Source organism: Gobius niger (genome assembly GCF_951799975.1).
Source record: "Gobius niger genome assembly, chromosome: 23".
NCBI classification, from domain to species: Eukaryota; Metazoa; Chordata; class Actinopteri; order Gobiiformes; family Gobiidae; genus Gobius; species Gobius niger.
Window position 1 is genome coordinate 827,813 of NC_136874.1, and position 14,997 is coordinate 842,809.

Genomic DNA, 14,997 nt, shown 5'->3' on the forward strand with positions numbered 1-14,997 from the left:
AAATGAAAATGTTTTTTATTTTTCTGATATTAGCATGTAGCTAATGATTAGCCGCCGTTGCTATGGAGGCGCGTGCCCTCCCAAAGCGTGTCCCTCCTCGCGCCCCCTAAAGCTCCAGTTAAAACCTGTTAGAAAATGGATAAAAGCCTCTGAATCCACTCAGACGTGGACCCGGCCCGGCCCCGGCGGCTGCACGTCTGTCCCACCAGGTGAGACCCGAATAAAAGCCTCTTTAACGGCTTTTTTAATGAAAAACCCGTTAACGGCGGTAATTTACCGCCACCTGCGCGGCCGCGGGGCCGTTACCATGGCAACGTGTACGAGCAGCGCGAGAGCGTTGGGGAAAGTTTAAGTTTTGACGCTGTTTTTCGTCTAATGGAGCTGTTTCTGATGTCCAGGCCGAGGGAGGAGGTGAGGAGTTCGCTGATGTTCTGGTACAGATGATAAATATTATACACAAACCAAATACTAAAGTGTTTTTGTTTTGGAAAGAAACTTCGACCTGCGCAGACGTAAAGAGAGGTAGCTTGTTTGCTAACGTTAGCTGCTGTGTCATAATAACTACTAACTGGTACTAACTACTACTAACCAGCACTAACCACTACTAACCAGCACTAGCTAGTACTAACCAGTACTAACTAGTACATATTATGAACTTGCTCAGCTTTGTTGGACTGTGTGGTTTATTCATTATCAGGGGAAACTGTTACTGTTTTCATTGATAAGGTGGAAATTGTTGTGCAGAAAATACTTGTTTTTTTATTATACAAAACACTACTGGGAAAAAGCCTGTTTGGAAATGATATTGATTCATAAGTTACATTTTAACTTAACAAATGATAAAACATTACAAATGAGGACCAGCTGTGTCACCAAAGTCTGTGGAAGATCCATAAACCTGACACATCCATCTTCAGTCCTTTTGTCTCCTCTGGGGACGCCTTTACGAGACAGTCACGTGACCTTAGCTCAGAGCAGACCTGGACTGTGGGTCAGTTTCTGTTTGATGTGGACAATATGAATGATTAGATCACAGATTGTGTCTCTGTGCTGCATGTTTCTGTCTCCAGCTGAGAGCAGAGCGGCGGGGCTGAGGTCATGATCCCGCGGCGTAAGACGACCCCAGTGAGAGATGTCCCGCACACGCGCTTACACAGCGACTCGGAGCTCACGGTGAGGACGGGCTGCACCTTCATGTGTGATTACAGCAGAGATACTGGACACTGCTGCTGTCAGAGGGGCTTAAGGGTCTGTGTGAGCGCAACATGAGCAGCTCCTGAAAGTCCGCTGTGCTGGAGGTAATCCACGGGGATTACATGTATGATACTTTAGGTTACTCTAGAACAGGGGCCTCCAACCTTTTCACTCTGTAACGTACTTTTATGTACAGAAAATGGCTTCAACAGTATGCATGCGGCTTAGGTGGAGTTGAGTTTACATCTGCACAGCGCCACCTCCTGTTCATAGAGTTCACTTTATTAGGCTTTTGACTTTGGAGCCTTTTTATAAATGTAGTGGAGCAGAAAGTGTTATATTTATCTTTCTAGTGTAGTGGAGTAAAAGTCATTCAAAGTGTCTCGACTGAAAGACATTACGGGTCAAACGTTCCCTAAAGCACCAGGATGAAGCTGTGGAAGGAGCCGGTGTCTTCTGTCCTTCACTAAAGCACCAGGATGAAGCTGTGGAAGGAGCCGGTGTCTTCTGTCCTTCACTAAAGCACCAGGATGAAGCTGTGGGAGGAGCCGGTGTCTTCTGTCCTTCCCTAAAGCACCAGGATGAAGCTGTGGGAGGAGCCGGTGTCTTCTGTCCTTCACTAAAGCACCAGGATGAAGCTGTGGAAGGAGCCGGTGTCTTCTGTCCTTCACTAAAGCACCAGGATGAAGCTGTGGGAGGAGCCGGTGTCTTCTGTCCTTCACTAAAGCACCAGGATGAAGCTGTGGAAGGAGCCGGTGTCTTCTGTCCTTCCCTAAAGCACCAGGATGAAGCTGTGGGAGGAGCCGGTGTCTTCTGTCCTTCACTAAAGCACCAGGATGAAGCTGTGGGAGGAGCCGGTGTCTTCTGTCCTTCCCTAAAGCACCAGGATGAAGCTGTGGAAGGAGCCAGTGTCTTCTGTCCTTCCCTAAAGCACCAGGATGAAGCTGTGGGAGGAGCCGGTGTCTTCTGTCCTTCACTAAAGCACCAGGATGAAGCTGTGGGAGGAGCCGGTGTCTTCTGTCCTTCTCTAAAGCACCAGGATGAAGCTGTGGAAGGAGCCGGTGTCTTCTGTCCTTCACTAAAGCACCAGGATGAAGCTGTGGAAGGAGCCGGTGTCTTCTGTCCTTCCCTAAAGCACCAGGATGAAGCTGTGGGAGGAGCCGGTGTCTTCTGTCCTTCCCTAAAGCACCAGGATGAAGCTGTGGGAGGAGCCGGTGTCTTCTGTCCTTCCCTAAAGCACCAGGATGAAGCTGTGGAAGGAGCCGGTGTCTTCTGTCCTTCCCTAAAGCACCAGGATGAAGCTGTGGAAGGAGCCGGTGTCTTCTGTCCTTCACTAAAGCACCAGGATGAAGCTGTGGGAGGAGCCAGTGTCTTCTGTCCTTCCCTAAAGCACCAGGATGAAGCTGTGGGAGGAGCCGGTGTCTTCTGTCCTTCCCTAAAGCACCAGGATGAAGCTGTGGGAGGAGCCGGTGTCTTCTGTCCTTCCCTAAAGCACCAGGATGAAGCTGTGGGAGGAGCCGGTGTCTTCTGTCCTTCACTAAAGCACCAGGATGAAGCTGTGGGAGGAGCCGGTGTCTTCTGTCCTTCACTAAAGCACCAGGATGAAGCTGTGGAAGGAGCCGGTGTCTTCTGTCCTTCCCTAAAGCACCAGGATGAAGCTGTGGAAGGAGCCGGTGTCTTCTGTCCTTCACTAAAGCACCAGGATGAAGCTGTGGAAGGAGCCGGTGTCTTCTGTCCTTCCCTAAAGCACCAGGATGAAGCTGTGGAAGGAGCCGGTGTCTTCTGTCCTTCACTAAAGCACCAGGATGAAGCTGTGGGAGGAGCCGGTGTCTTCTGTCCTTCACTAAAGCACCAGGATGAAGCTGTGGAAGGAGCCGGTGTCTTCTGTCCTTCACTAAAGCACCAGGATGAAGCTGTGGGAGGAGCCGGTGTCTTCTGTCCTTCCCTAAAGCACCAGGATGAAGCTGTGGGAGGAGCCGGTGTCTTCTGTCCTTCCCTAAAGCACCAGGATGAAGCTGTGGGAGGAGCCGGTGTCTTCTGTCCTTCCCTAAAGCACCAGGATGAAGCTGTGGGAGGAGCCGGTGTCTTCTGTCCTTCCCTAAAGCACCAGGATGAAGCTGTGGAAGGAGCCGGTGTCTTCTGTCCTTCCCTAAAGCACCAGGATGAAGCTGTGGGAGGAGCCGGTGTCTTCTGTCCTTCACTAAAGCACCAGGATGAAGCTGTGGGAGGAGCCGGTGTCTTCTGTCCTTCCCTAAAGCACCAGGATGAAGCTGTGGGAGGAGCCGGTGTCTTCTGTCCTTCATGTTTACTGTCTCTTGTGCAGAGGCTGTACATGTTCGAGAAGAAACTGGGCAAAGGCAACTACGGCGTCGTTTACCAAGCGACGCACATCGACACGCAGACGGAGTGGGCCATCAAGGAGATCCCCAAACCCGAGGTTCTTCACACGTTTCTTTTTCTCAGTAACTGTGACTGTAGTTTGTGTCTGAAGTGTCTTTGTGCAGCCGGGACACCCCCGCTGGAACCTCCTGGACAACGAGATCGAGATCCTGCAGAAAGTGGACCATCCCAACATCATCCACCTGAGAGAGGTGCTCCACACCGCACAGGTAACGCCAGTCACTTCCAGAAGTACCTCCATCTGGAAAGTCTGTAAAGTCTGTAAAGTGTGAGTCTGTAAAGTGTGAGTCTGTAAAGTGTGAGTCTGTAAAGTGTGAGTCTGTAAAGTGTGAGTCTGTAGAGTGTGAGTCTGTAAAGTGTGAGTCTGTAAAGTGTGAGTCTGTAAAGTGTGAGTCTGTAGAGTGTGAGTCTGTAAAGTGTGAGTCTGTAGAGTGTGAGTCTGTAAAGTGTGAGTCTGTAAAGTGTGAGTCTGTAGAGTGTGAGTCTGTAAAGTGTGAGTCTGTAAAGTGTGAGTCTGTAAAGTGTGAGTCTGTAAAGTGTGAGTCTGTAAAGTGTGAGTCTGTAGAGTGTGAGTCTGTAAAGTGTGAGTCTGTAAAGTGTGAGTCTGTAAAGTGTGAGTCTGTAAAGTGTGAGTCTGTAAAGTGTGAGTCTGTAGAGTGTGAGTCTGTAAAGTGTGAGTCTGTAAAGTGTGAGTCTGTAAAGTGTGAGTCTGTAAAGTGTGAGTCTGTAAAGTGTGAGTCTGTAGAGTGTGAGTCTGTAAAGTGTGAGTCTGTAAAGTGTGAGTCTGTAAAGTGTGAGTCTGTAAAGTGTGAGTCTGTAAAGTGTGAGTCTGTAAAGTGTGAGTCTGTAAAGTGTGAGTCTGTAAAGTGTGAGTCTGTAAAGTGTGAGTCTGTAAAGTGTGAGTCTGTAAAGTGTGAGTCTGTAAAGTGTGGAGTTTTATGGAGCGACTAAAGTGCAGATGTTGTTAGTTCAGTCCTTTTGTCGCACACTCGCCCTGTGTGTATTTCTGCTGAAAACGAGCTAAAAATCCCAACACTGAGCACCGTGATGTTTCCACCTGCCTTTAAAGTGTCGTCATGGTAACTGGACGGTGTTGTTTCAGAACCTGTACCTGGCCTTTGAGCTGTGCTCCGGAGGAGACCTGAGGCAGCTGCTGAAGAGGAAGGGCTTCCTCACGGAGGACGAGGCGCGGCCCATCATCTGCTCCCTGGCCCAGGCACTGGTCTACCTGCACCGCAGAGGTGAGAGTACTTTTACTGTAGTACTTTACCCAGGCGCTGGTCTACCTGCACCGCAGAGGTGAGAGTACTTTTACTGTAGTACTTTACCCAGGCCCTGGTCTACCTGCACCGCAGAGGTGAGAGTACTTTTACTGTAGTACTTTACCCAGGCGCTGGTCTACCTGCACCGCAGAGGTGAGAGTACTTTTACTGTAGTACTTTACCCAGGCACTGGTCTACCTGCACCGCAGAGGTGAGAGTACTTTTACTGTAGTACTTTACCCAGGCACTGGTCTACCTGCACCACAGAGGTGAGAGTACTTTTACTGTAGTACTTTACCCAGGCACTGGTCTACCTGCACCGCAGAGGTGAGAGTACTTTTACTGCAGTACTTTGTCCTTATTTACATAGAAATATGATCCAAAATGGCGGCGTGACTCTGGTGCTTCTCCCTCGCGGTTCGTGTCTCTTTAAAGGAACAGGCCACCGTTTTTACATACTGAGATATGCTCTTACCTCACTTTAGCCGAGTTAATATATCCCGTCTGGTCTTTGTCCGTGCGCTCACACATACGCAGCCTCTCCCACATGTCACATAGCTCCAAAAAAGCTCACGATAGAAGCTACCAAGCTCTTCCACGTGTTCTCTATTTAAATAAAGTTACGTGAAGTGTTTTCATGTGAAGTATATTTACACAGAAATGTAACATGTGGATTTTATAAGCAGATAAAAAGGGGAACTATATTGTGAGGCGTAATGATACAGTAACTCCTAAAGACTTCCCCGCTCACTTCCGTCAGTAGAAGCTGCGTGACTTGTAGAGCAGCAGAGAACAGTTGAAGAAGCCTGGATAACTTGTGAACGATGCCTTTTACGTGCATCGTGCCGGGCTGTGATAACAAGCAGAAAGTATATAGTGTAGTAATGTTTCACAGATTTCCAACTCACCCCGGACGACGACACAGGACTCAGGAGCTCCACCATGAGGTAGGAATGCGCAGCACTTTCCCAAAATATATTTTCTGCTTGTTGTAAAAGGCTCTGTACAAGTCACGCAGCTTCTATTGACGGAAGTGAGCGGGGAAGTCTTTAGGAGTTACTGCGCGGACGCTGTGCTCCTGTATCATTACGCCTCACAATATAGTTCCCCTTTTTATCTGCTTATAAAATCGACATGTTACATTTCTGTGTAAATATACTTCGCATGAAAACACTTCACGTAACTTTATTTAAATAGAGAACACGTGGAAGAGCTTGGTAGCTTCTATCGTGAGCTTTTTTGGAGCTATGTGACATGTGGGAGAGGCTGCGTATGTGTGAGCGCACGGACAAAGACCAGACGGGGATATATTAACTCGGCTAAGGTTAGGTAAGAACATATCTCAGTATGTAAAAACGCTGGCCTATTCCTTTAATGACGTCTGAGATGTTTAACCAAACTCATCATTCACCAGTGAAGCTCTGTGACCGGTCAGACCAGCGTCGCCGTGGTAACACTGGGGGCGTGTCCATGTTGACTTTCTGAATGGAAGAGGAGTCAGTGCAAACATAGAGAGGCCTGACAGCTCTGATTACTCTGTGATTACACACATGTACAAGTATATTTACAAGTCCATCAGTCGGTTCAGTTTATTTATTCAGTTCAGTTGTCATGTTTGAACTGGAGGTCCATGAGAGCAAAGTGAGGAGGGAGAGAAAGCCCAGCGTTGATCCTGCCAAACAAACAAAAAGAAAGAGCATTAATGTTATGGCCACACAGGTTCTGAATGTCATTAAAGAGCATCACATTTCTCCTGGATTCAGCTGCACTTTCCTTCTGCTATTGTCTCCCTCAGACATCTCGCACCGAGACCTGAAACTTGAAAACGTGCTCCTGAAGGACGGCGTGGACGGCGTGGACGGCGAGGTCGCCCCTGTCGTGGTTAAAGTAATTCCCCGACACGTCCGATCCTCCCTGTGGTCTTTGTAACTCAGTCCTGATCCGTCTGCTGCTGTGCCGGCGCTGTCCTGTAGGTGGCGGACTTCGGTTTGGCGGTGCAGTCCGATGTGGGCGTGGCCGGGGTCGGGACGCTCATGACCCAAGTCTGCGGGACGCACACCTACATGGGTACAAAGCGTCCCAGATGTTTCCCTGCAGCGTCTCCTACATCTGTATAAAAGCCTCTTGTGTCGTTCAGCTCCAGAGGTGATGAGCGGCCGAGGATACAGCCACAGCTGTGACGTGTGGAGCGCCGGGGTCATCATGTACCTACTGTGAGCACCGCGTGTTACATGTACATCACATACATCACATACATCACATACATCACATACATCACATACATCACATACATCACATACAGCACATACAGCACATACATCACATACATCACATACATCACATACAGCCACAGCTGTGACGTGTGGAGCGCCGGGGTCATCATGTACCTACTGTGAGCACCGCGTGTTACATGTACATCACATACATCACATACATCACATACATCACATACATCACATACATCACATACATCACATACATCACATACATCACATACATCACATACATCACATACAGCACATACATCACATACATCACATACATCACATACATCACATACATCACATACAGCCACAGCTGTGACGTGTGGAGCGCCGGGGTCATCATGTACCTACTGTGAGCACCGCGTGTTACATGTACATCACATACATCACATACATCACATACATCACATACAGCACATACATCACATACATCACATACATCACATACATCACATACATCACATACAGCACATACATCACATACATCACATACATCACATACATCACATACAGCACATACATCACATACATCACATACATCACATACATCACATACATCACATACATCACATACAGCACATACATCACATACATCACATACAGCACATACATCACATACATCACATACATCACATACATCACATACAGCACATACAGCACATACATCACATACATCACACACATCACATACATCACATACATCACATACATCACATACATCACATACATCACATACAGCACATACATCACATACATCACATACAGCCACAGCTGTGACGTGTGGAGCGCCGGGGTCATCATGTACTTACTGTGAGCACCGCGTGTTACATGTACATCACATACAGCACATACATCACATACATCACATACATCACATACATCACATACATCACATACATCACATACAGCCACAGCTGTGACGTGTGGAGCGCCGGGGTCATCATGTACTTACTGTGAGCACCGCGTGTTACATGTACATCACATACAGCACATACATCACATACATCACATACAGCACATACATCACATACATCACATACATCACATACATCACATACATCACATACAGCCACAGCTGTGACGTGTGGAGCGCCGGGGTCATCATGTACCTGCTGTGAGCGCCGCGTGTTACATGTACATCACATACATCACATACATCACATACATCACATACATCACATACATCACATACATCACATACATCACATACAGCACATACATCACATACATCACATACATCACATACATCACATACATCACATACATCACATACATCACATACAGCACATGACAAACACATACACAAAACACATCACATAAACGCTCAAAACGATTATTGTCCTGAGCAGGAAAAACACTTTCCATATTTCCCCCAATTTTTTACATTTTTCCCAAATTACAGTATATATATATATATATATATATATATATATATATTTTTTTTTTTTTCATTTTTCTTTTCTACTTTTTTTTCTTTTCATTTAAAAAAAAAAGAAATCCTCTTTTTTTTCAAATTGCTCTTTTTTCTTTTTTTTTCAAATCCTATTTTTTCAAAAATCCATTTCCAAAAATGTTTAATTTTTTCCCAATTTCAATTTTGTTTTCACCTTTTTATAAATATTTAGTTTATTATAATTTTTTTCCTTTCTTTTTTTATATACTTTTCACCCCCATAATTGTCCTAATTACCCCCCTATGTTTCCCCCCCCCCCCTCCCCTTGACATTGGAGACAGACTGGATGTATAAATGTGCATTTCCTCCAAACACATGTTGATATTGTCATGTACACGCGTCGCCTCGTCACGTATGTGCTGTGTGTTCCCTGTTCCCGTGTTTGCAGGTTGTGCGGCCACGCTCCGTTCAACGGCAAATCCAAAGCCCAGCGCCTGGAGAGAATGAGTGAAGGAGTGAAGTTTCCTCAGCCGGTGTGGGCCTCCATCAGCGACACAGGTTCGACTCCTGCGCAGTTATATCGTCTGTAACACGTCTGTAGCAGCATTATACTCTGTGGGTTAGAACATGCTGAAGTTAAATATCCTTTGGTATCATTAAAGTATCTGCTGTATCATTAAAGTATCTGCTGTATCTGAGGTCTCCAGGACATGTTCTCTGTCACCAAGTCTCAGTCCTCCATTTTGGAACTGTCTCCTGTTTGCAGCCAAGACGGTGCTGTCGTGCCTCCTGACCTCTGACCCCGTCTGCAGGATGACGGCCTATCAGCTGCTGGAGAACCCCTGGATCACTGTGAGACCCCACTGTAACCAAACCGGCCTCATTAAAGCCGTAGTTTCAAATATCAGAGCCGTGTGTTTGGTTTCAGGGCGACTTCTCCCGACCGGTGCGACCTCTGAACGTCCAGGAGCTCATGAGCCAGTGGCACCGCGAGCACGGTGAGGGCGCCCTCAGGGTCTGACCAGGGTCTGACCAGGGTCTGACCAGGGTCTGAACCAGGGTCTGACCAGGGTCTGACCAGGGTCTGACCAGGGTCTGAACCAGGGTCTGAACCAGGGTCTGAGAGGTTCTAAAGCTGTGTGTGTTTGTCCAGCAGAGGGCAGTGTGTCCACAGACTCGGGCCCCAGAGCAGACGCCCCCCCTTCAGCCTCCTCCACTCAGGTTCAGCCTCTACACTCGCTCTCCTCACTGTGCAGACTTCCAGACTAATGTGCACTTTAATAAAACACATCAGAATCTAAAACACGGTGCATCATGTAGCAGTACATGTGATGTATGACCCACCAAGTCACCTGTAACGTAAACTTCATGTATGTGTTGTTAATGTTTGCAGAATAAGCTGGAGGTGAACGGACACGTGTGTGAAGCTCCTCAGATCTGCTCCAAGGTCAGAACAGTCTGGACCTTTGTATTATTATTAATAATAATAAAGTGTTTTGACTGCTGCTCTTCCCTCAGTCACCTGCAGACGGCGCCAAACCCTCGCAGCCCAAGAGGAAGCACCCGGCGGCGAGGAAGAAGAGGAGCGCGGCGTCGACGGGCGAGAAGAGCCGCAGCCGCAGGAAGTGACGTCTGTGACGGCGTCTTTAACCACGAGAATGAAAAGAGCCGTGAGCGAGAACCAAGTCTGTGCTGCTTTACTTTAGCGTTAAAACACAAACCTCAGACTTTACTTTCAGACTTTAGTCCTACAGCGAGAAACACAAACCTCAGACTTTACTTTCAGACTTTAATCCTACAGCGAGAAACACAAACCTCAGACTTTACTTTCAGACTTTAGTCCTACAGCGAGAAACACAAACCTCAGACTTTACTTTCAGACTTTAGTCCTACAGCGAGAAACACAAACCTCAGACTTTACTTTCAGACTTTAATCCTACAGCGAGAAACACAAACCTCAGACTTTACTTTCAGACTTTAGTCCTACAGCGAGAAACACAAACCACAGACTTTACTTTCAGACTTTAGTCCTACAGCGAGAAACACAAACCACAGACTTTACTTTCAGACTTTAGTCCTACAGCGAGAAATACAAACCTCAGACTTTACTTTCAGACTTTAGTCCTACAGCGAGAAACACAAACCAGACTTTACTTTCAGACTTTAGTCCTACAGCGAGAAACACAAACCACAGACTTTACTTTCAGACTTTAGTCCTACAGCGAGAAACACAAACCTCAGACTTTACTTTCAGACTTTAGTCCTACAGCGAGAAACACAAACCAGACTTTACTTTCAGACTTTAGTCCTACAGCGAGAAACACAAACCACAGACTTTACTTTCAGACTTTAGTCCTACAGCGAGAAACACAAACCAGACTTTACTTTCAGACTTTAGTCCTACAGCGAGAAACACAAACCTCAGACTTTACTTTCAGACTTTAGTCCTACAGCGAGAAACACAAACCTCAGACTTTACTTTCAGACTTTAGTCCTACAGCGAGAAACACAAACCTCAGACTTTACTTTCAGACTTTAGTCCTACAGCGAGAAACACAAACCTCAGACTTTACTTTCAGACTTTAGTCCTACAGCGAGAAACACAAACCTCAGACTTTACTTTCAGACTTTAGTCCTACAGCGAGAAACACAAACCTCAGACTTTACTCTCAGACTTTAGTCCTACAGCGAGAAACACAAACCTCAGACTTTACTTTCAGACTTTAGTCCTACAGCGAGAAACACAAACCTCAGACTTTACTTTCAGACTTTAGTCCTACAGCGAGAAACACAAACCTCAGACTTTACTTTCAGACTTTAGTCCTACAGCGAGAAACACAAACCACAGACTTTACTTTCAGACTTTAGTCCTACAGCGAGAAACACAAACCACAGACTTTACTTTCAGACTTTAGTCCTACAGCGAGAAACACAAACCTCACACTTTACTTTCAGACTTTAGTCCTACAGCGAGAAACACAAACCTCACACTTTACTTTCAGACTTTAGTCCTACAGCGAGAAACACAAACCTCAGACTTTACTTTCAGACTTTAGTCCTACAGCGAGAAACACAAACCAGACTTTACTTTCAGACTTTAGTCCTACAGCGAGAAACACAAACCTCAGACTTTACTTTCAGACTTTAGTCCTACAGCGAGAAACACAAACCACAGACTTTACTTTCAGACTTTAGTCCTACAGCGAGAAACACAAACCACAGACTTTACTTTCAGACTTTAGTCCTACAGCGAGAAACACAAACCACAGACTTTACTTTCAGACTTTAGTCCTACAGCGAGAAACACAAACCAGACTTTACTTTCAGACTTTAGTCCTACAGCGAGAAACACAAACCTCAGACTTTACTTTCAGACTTTAGTCCTACAGCGAGAAACACAAACCTCAGACTTTACTTTCAGACTTTAGTCCTACAGCGAGAAACACAAACCACAGACTTTACTTTCAGACTTTAGTCCTACAGCGAGAAACACAAACCACAGACTTTACTTTCAGACTTTAGTCCTACAGCGAGAAACACAAACCTCAGACTTTACTTTCAGACTTTAATCCTACAGCGAGAAACACAAACCTCAGACTTTACTTTCAGACTTTAGTCCTACAGCGAGAAACACAAACCTCAGACTTTACTTTCAGACTTTAGTCCTACAGCGAGAAACACAAACCACAGACTTTACTTTCAGACTTTAGTCCTACAGCGAGAAACACAAACCACAGACTTTACTTTCAGACTTTAGTCCTACAGCGAGAAACACAAACCTCAGACTTTACTTTCAGACTTTAGTCCTACAGCGAGAAACACAAACCTCAGACTTTACTTTCAGACTTTAGTCCTACAGCGAGAAACACAAACCACAGACTTTACTTTCAGACTTTAGTCCTACAGCGAGAAACACAAACCACAGACTTTAGTCCTACAGCGAGAAACACAAACCACAGACTTTAGTCCTACAGCGAGAAACACAAACCTCAGACTTTACTTTCAGACTTTAATCCTACAGCGAGAAACACAAACCACAGACTTTAGTCCTACAGCGAGAAACACAAACCTCAGACTTTAGTCCTACAGCGAGAAACACAAACCTCAGACTTTACTTTCAGACTTTAGTCCTACAGCGAGAAACACAAACCACAGACTTTAGTCCTACAGCGAGAAACACAAACCTCAGACTTTAGTCCTACAGCGAGAAACACAAACCACAGACTTTACTTTCAGACTTTAGTCCTACAGCGAGAAACACAAACCACAGACTTTACTTTCAGACTTTAGTCCTACACTGAGAAACACAAACCACAGACTTTACTTTCAGACTTTAGTCCTACAGCGAGAAACACAAACCTCAGACTTTACTTTCAGACTTTAGTCCTACAGCGAGAAACACAAACCTCAGACTTTACTTTCAGACTTTAGTCCTACAGTGAGAAACACAAACCTCAGACTTTACTTTCAGACTTTAGTCCTACAGCGAGAAACACAAACCACAGACTTTACTTTCAGACTTTAGTCCTACAGCGAGAAACACAAACCACAGACTTTACTTTCAGACTTTAGTCCTACAGCGAGAAACACAAACCTCAGACTTTACTTTCAGACTTTAATCCTACAGCGAGAAACACAAACCACAGACGTTACTTTCAGACTTTAGTCCTACAGCGAGAAACACAAACCTCAGACTTTACTTTCAGACTTTAATCCTACAGCGAGAAACACAAACCTCAGACTTTACTTTCAGACTTTAGTCCTACAGCGAGAAACACAAACCTCAGACTTTACTTTCAGACTTTAGTCCTACAGCGAGAAACACAAACCTCAGACTTTACTTTCAGACTTTAGTCCTACAGCGAGAAACACAAACCACAGACGTTACTTTCAGACTTTAGTCCTACAGCGAGAAACACAAACCACAGACTTTACTTTCAGACTTTAGTCCTACAGCGAGAAACACAAACCTCAGACTTTACTTTCAGACTTTAATCCTACAGCGAGAAACACAAACCTCAGACTTTACTTTCAGACTTTAGTCCTACAGCGAGAAACACAAACCACAGACTTTACTTTCAGACTTTAGTCCTACAGCGAGAAACACAAACCACAGACTTTACTTTCAGACTTTAGTCCTACAGCGAGAAACACAAACCTCAGACTTTACTTTCAGACTTTAGTCCTACAGCGAGAAACACAAACCACAGACTTTACTTTCAGACTTTAGTCCTACAGCGAGAAACACAAACCACAGACGTTACTTTCAGACTTTAGTCCTACAGCGAGAAACACAAACCTCAGACTTTACTTTCAGACTTTAGTCCTACAGCGAGAAACACAAACCTCAGACTTTACTTTCAGACTTTAGTCCTACAGCGAGAAACACAAACCACAGACGTTACTTTCAGACTTTAGTCCTACAGCGAGAAACACAAACCTCAGACTTTACTTTCAGACTTTAATCCTACAGCGAGAAACACAAACCTCAGACTTTACTTTCAGACTTTAGTCCTACAGCGAGAAACACAAACCACAGACTTTACTTTCAGACTTTAGTCCTACAGCGAGAAACACAAACCACAGACTTTACTTTCAGACTTTAGTCCTACAGCGAGAAACACAAACCTCAGACTTTACTTTCAGACTTTAGTCCTACAGCGAGAAACACAAACCACAGACTTTAGTCCTACAGCGAGAAACACAAACCTCAGACTTTACTTTCAGACTTTAGTCCTACAGCGAGAAACACAAACCACAGACTTTAGTCCTACAGCGAGAAACACAAACCTCAGACTTTACTTTCAGACTTTAGTCCTCCAGAACTTATTATTAACGTGTTTGAAGGTGAGTCGCTGCAGGAGAAAAGGTGGAAATGTCACGCTGAGACTTTCACTGTGGATTCAGGATCTAAATATGAACAGACTCTAAAGGACGGACAGAGCCGGGTTTAAATGTGTGTTTTATTATAGTGACATATCAAGAGTGGGATGGAAAGAGGCCTGTGACAGACAGGGGGCGCTGTCGGCTTGGTTTGGAGGGACGAGAGGAGCAGCAGAAGAAACTATGGTCGGGATTGTGTTTCAGTTTGAGCTCCAGTCTCTCTCTCTCTCTCTGCAGCGCCGACATACGTGTTTGATTTATTCATGATCATGTAGAAATGACGTGTTTAAAGAGAAAAGTGAACGTCTCGCCACACGGGCAACAACACATTTGTCATATTTTTACATATTTATCTTTAACTTCTTTAAGAGTCTGTGGGAGGAACGAGTGAGGGGAAAGTCAAAGCCAAATGAAGCTCTGAGTGATGGAGTTTCCATGTTTCATTTATGTTTCAAACCATGTGCCATGTGATCACGCTTCAGCTTCATCAGTGTATCTGCGACAGAGCGGCGTGGAGGGGACAGAGCGGCGTGGAGGGGGACAGAGGGGGACAGAGCGGCGTGGAGGGGGACAGAGGGGGACAGAGCGGGACAGAGCGGCG

At 45.6% G+C, this 14,997-nt stretch overlaps 1 protein-coding gene across 1 annotated transcript; it reads left to right on the forward strand.

Moving 5' to 3' along the window:
- Window positions 1-371: 371 nt before the first annotated feature.
- stk33 (serine/threonine kinase 33) lies at window positions 372-10,153 on the forward strand. The gene is made up of 14 exons (XM_079581680.1): window positions 372-434; window positions 1,071-1,173; window positions 3,518-3,631; window positions 3,699-3,803; window positions 4,697-4,835; window positions 6,652-6,743; window positions 6,830-6,923; window positions 6,994-7,069; window positions 8,962-9,071; window positions 9,280-9,365; window positions 9,442-9,511; window positions 9,667-9,734; window positions 9,907-9,960; window positions 10,032-10,153. Exons 2-14 carry the CDS (start codon window positions 1,099-1,101, stop codon window positions 10,140-10,142), a joined length of 1,194 nt encoding a protein of 397 aa, XP_079437806.1. The 5' UTR covers window positions 372-434; window positions 1,071-1,098; the 3' UTR covers window positions 10,143-10,153.
- The last annotated feature ends 4,844 nt before the right edge of the window (window positions 10,154-14,997 follow it).

Bases quoted from the DNA above. Each gene is read 5' to 3' on its own strand.
- stk33 (XM_079581680.1), top strand. From the start codon at position 1,099: ATGATCCCGCGGCGTAAGACGACCCCAGTGAGAGATGTCCCGCACACG. The intron at 9,072-9,279 runs GTTCGACTCCTG...TCCTGTTTGCAG, and splicing joins GGCCTCCATCAGCGACACAG to CCAAGACGGTGCTGTCGTGC. The intron at 9,366-9,441 runs GTGAGACCCCAC...GTTTGGTTTCAG, and splicing joins TGGAGAACCCCTGGATCACT to GGCGACTTCTCCCGACCGGT.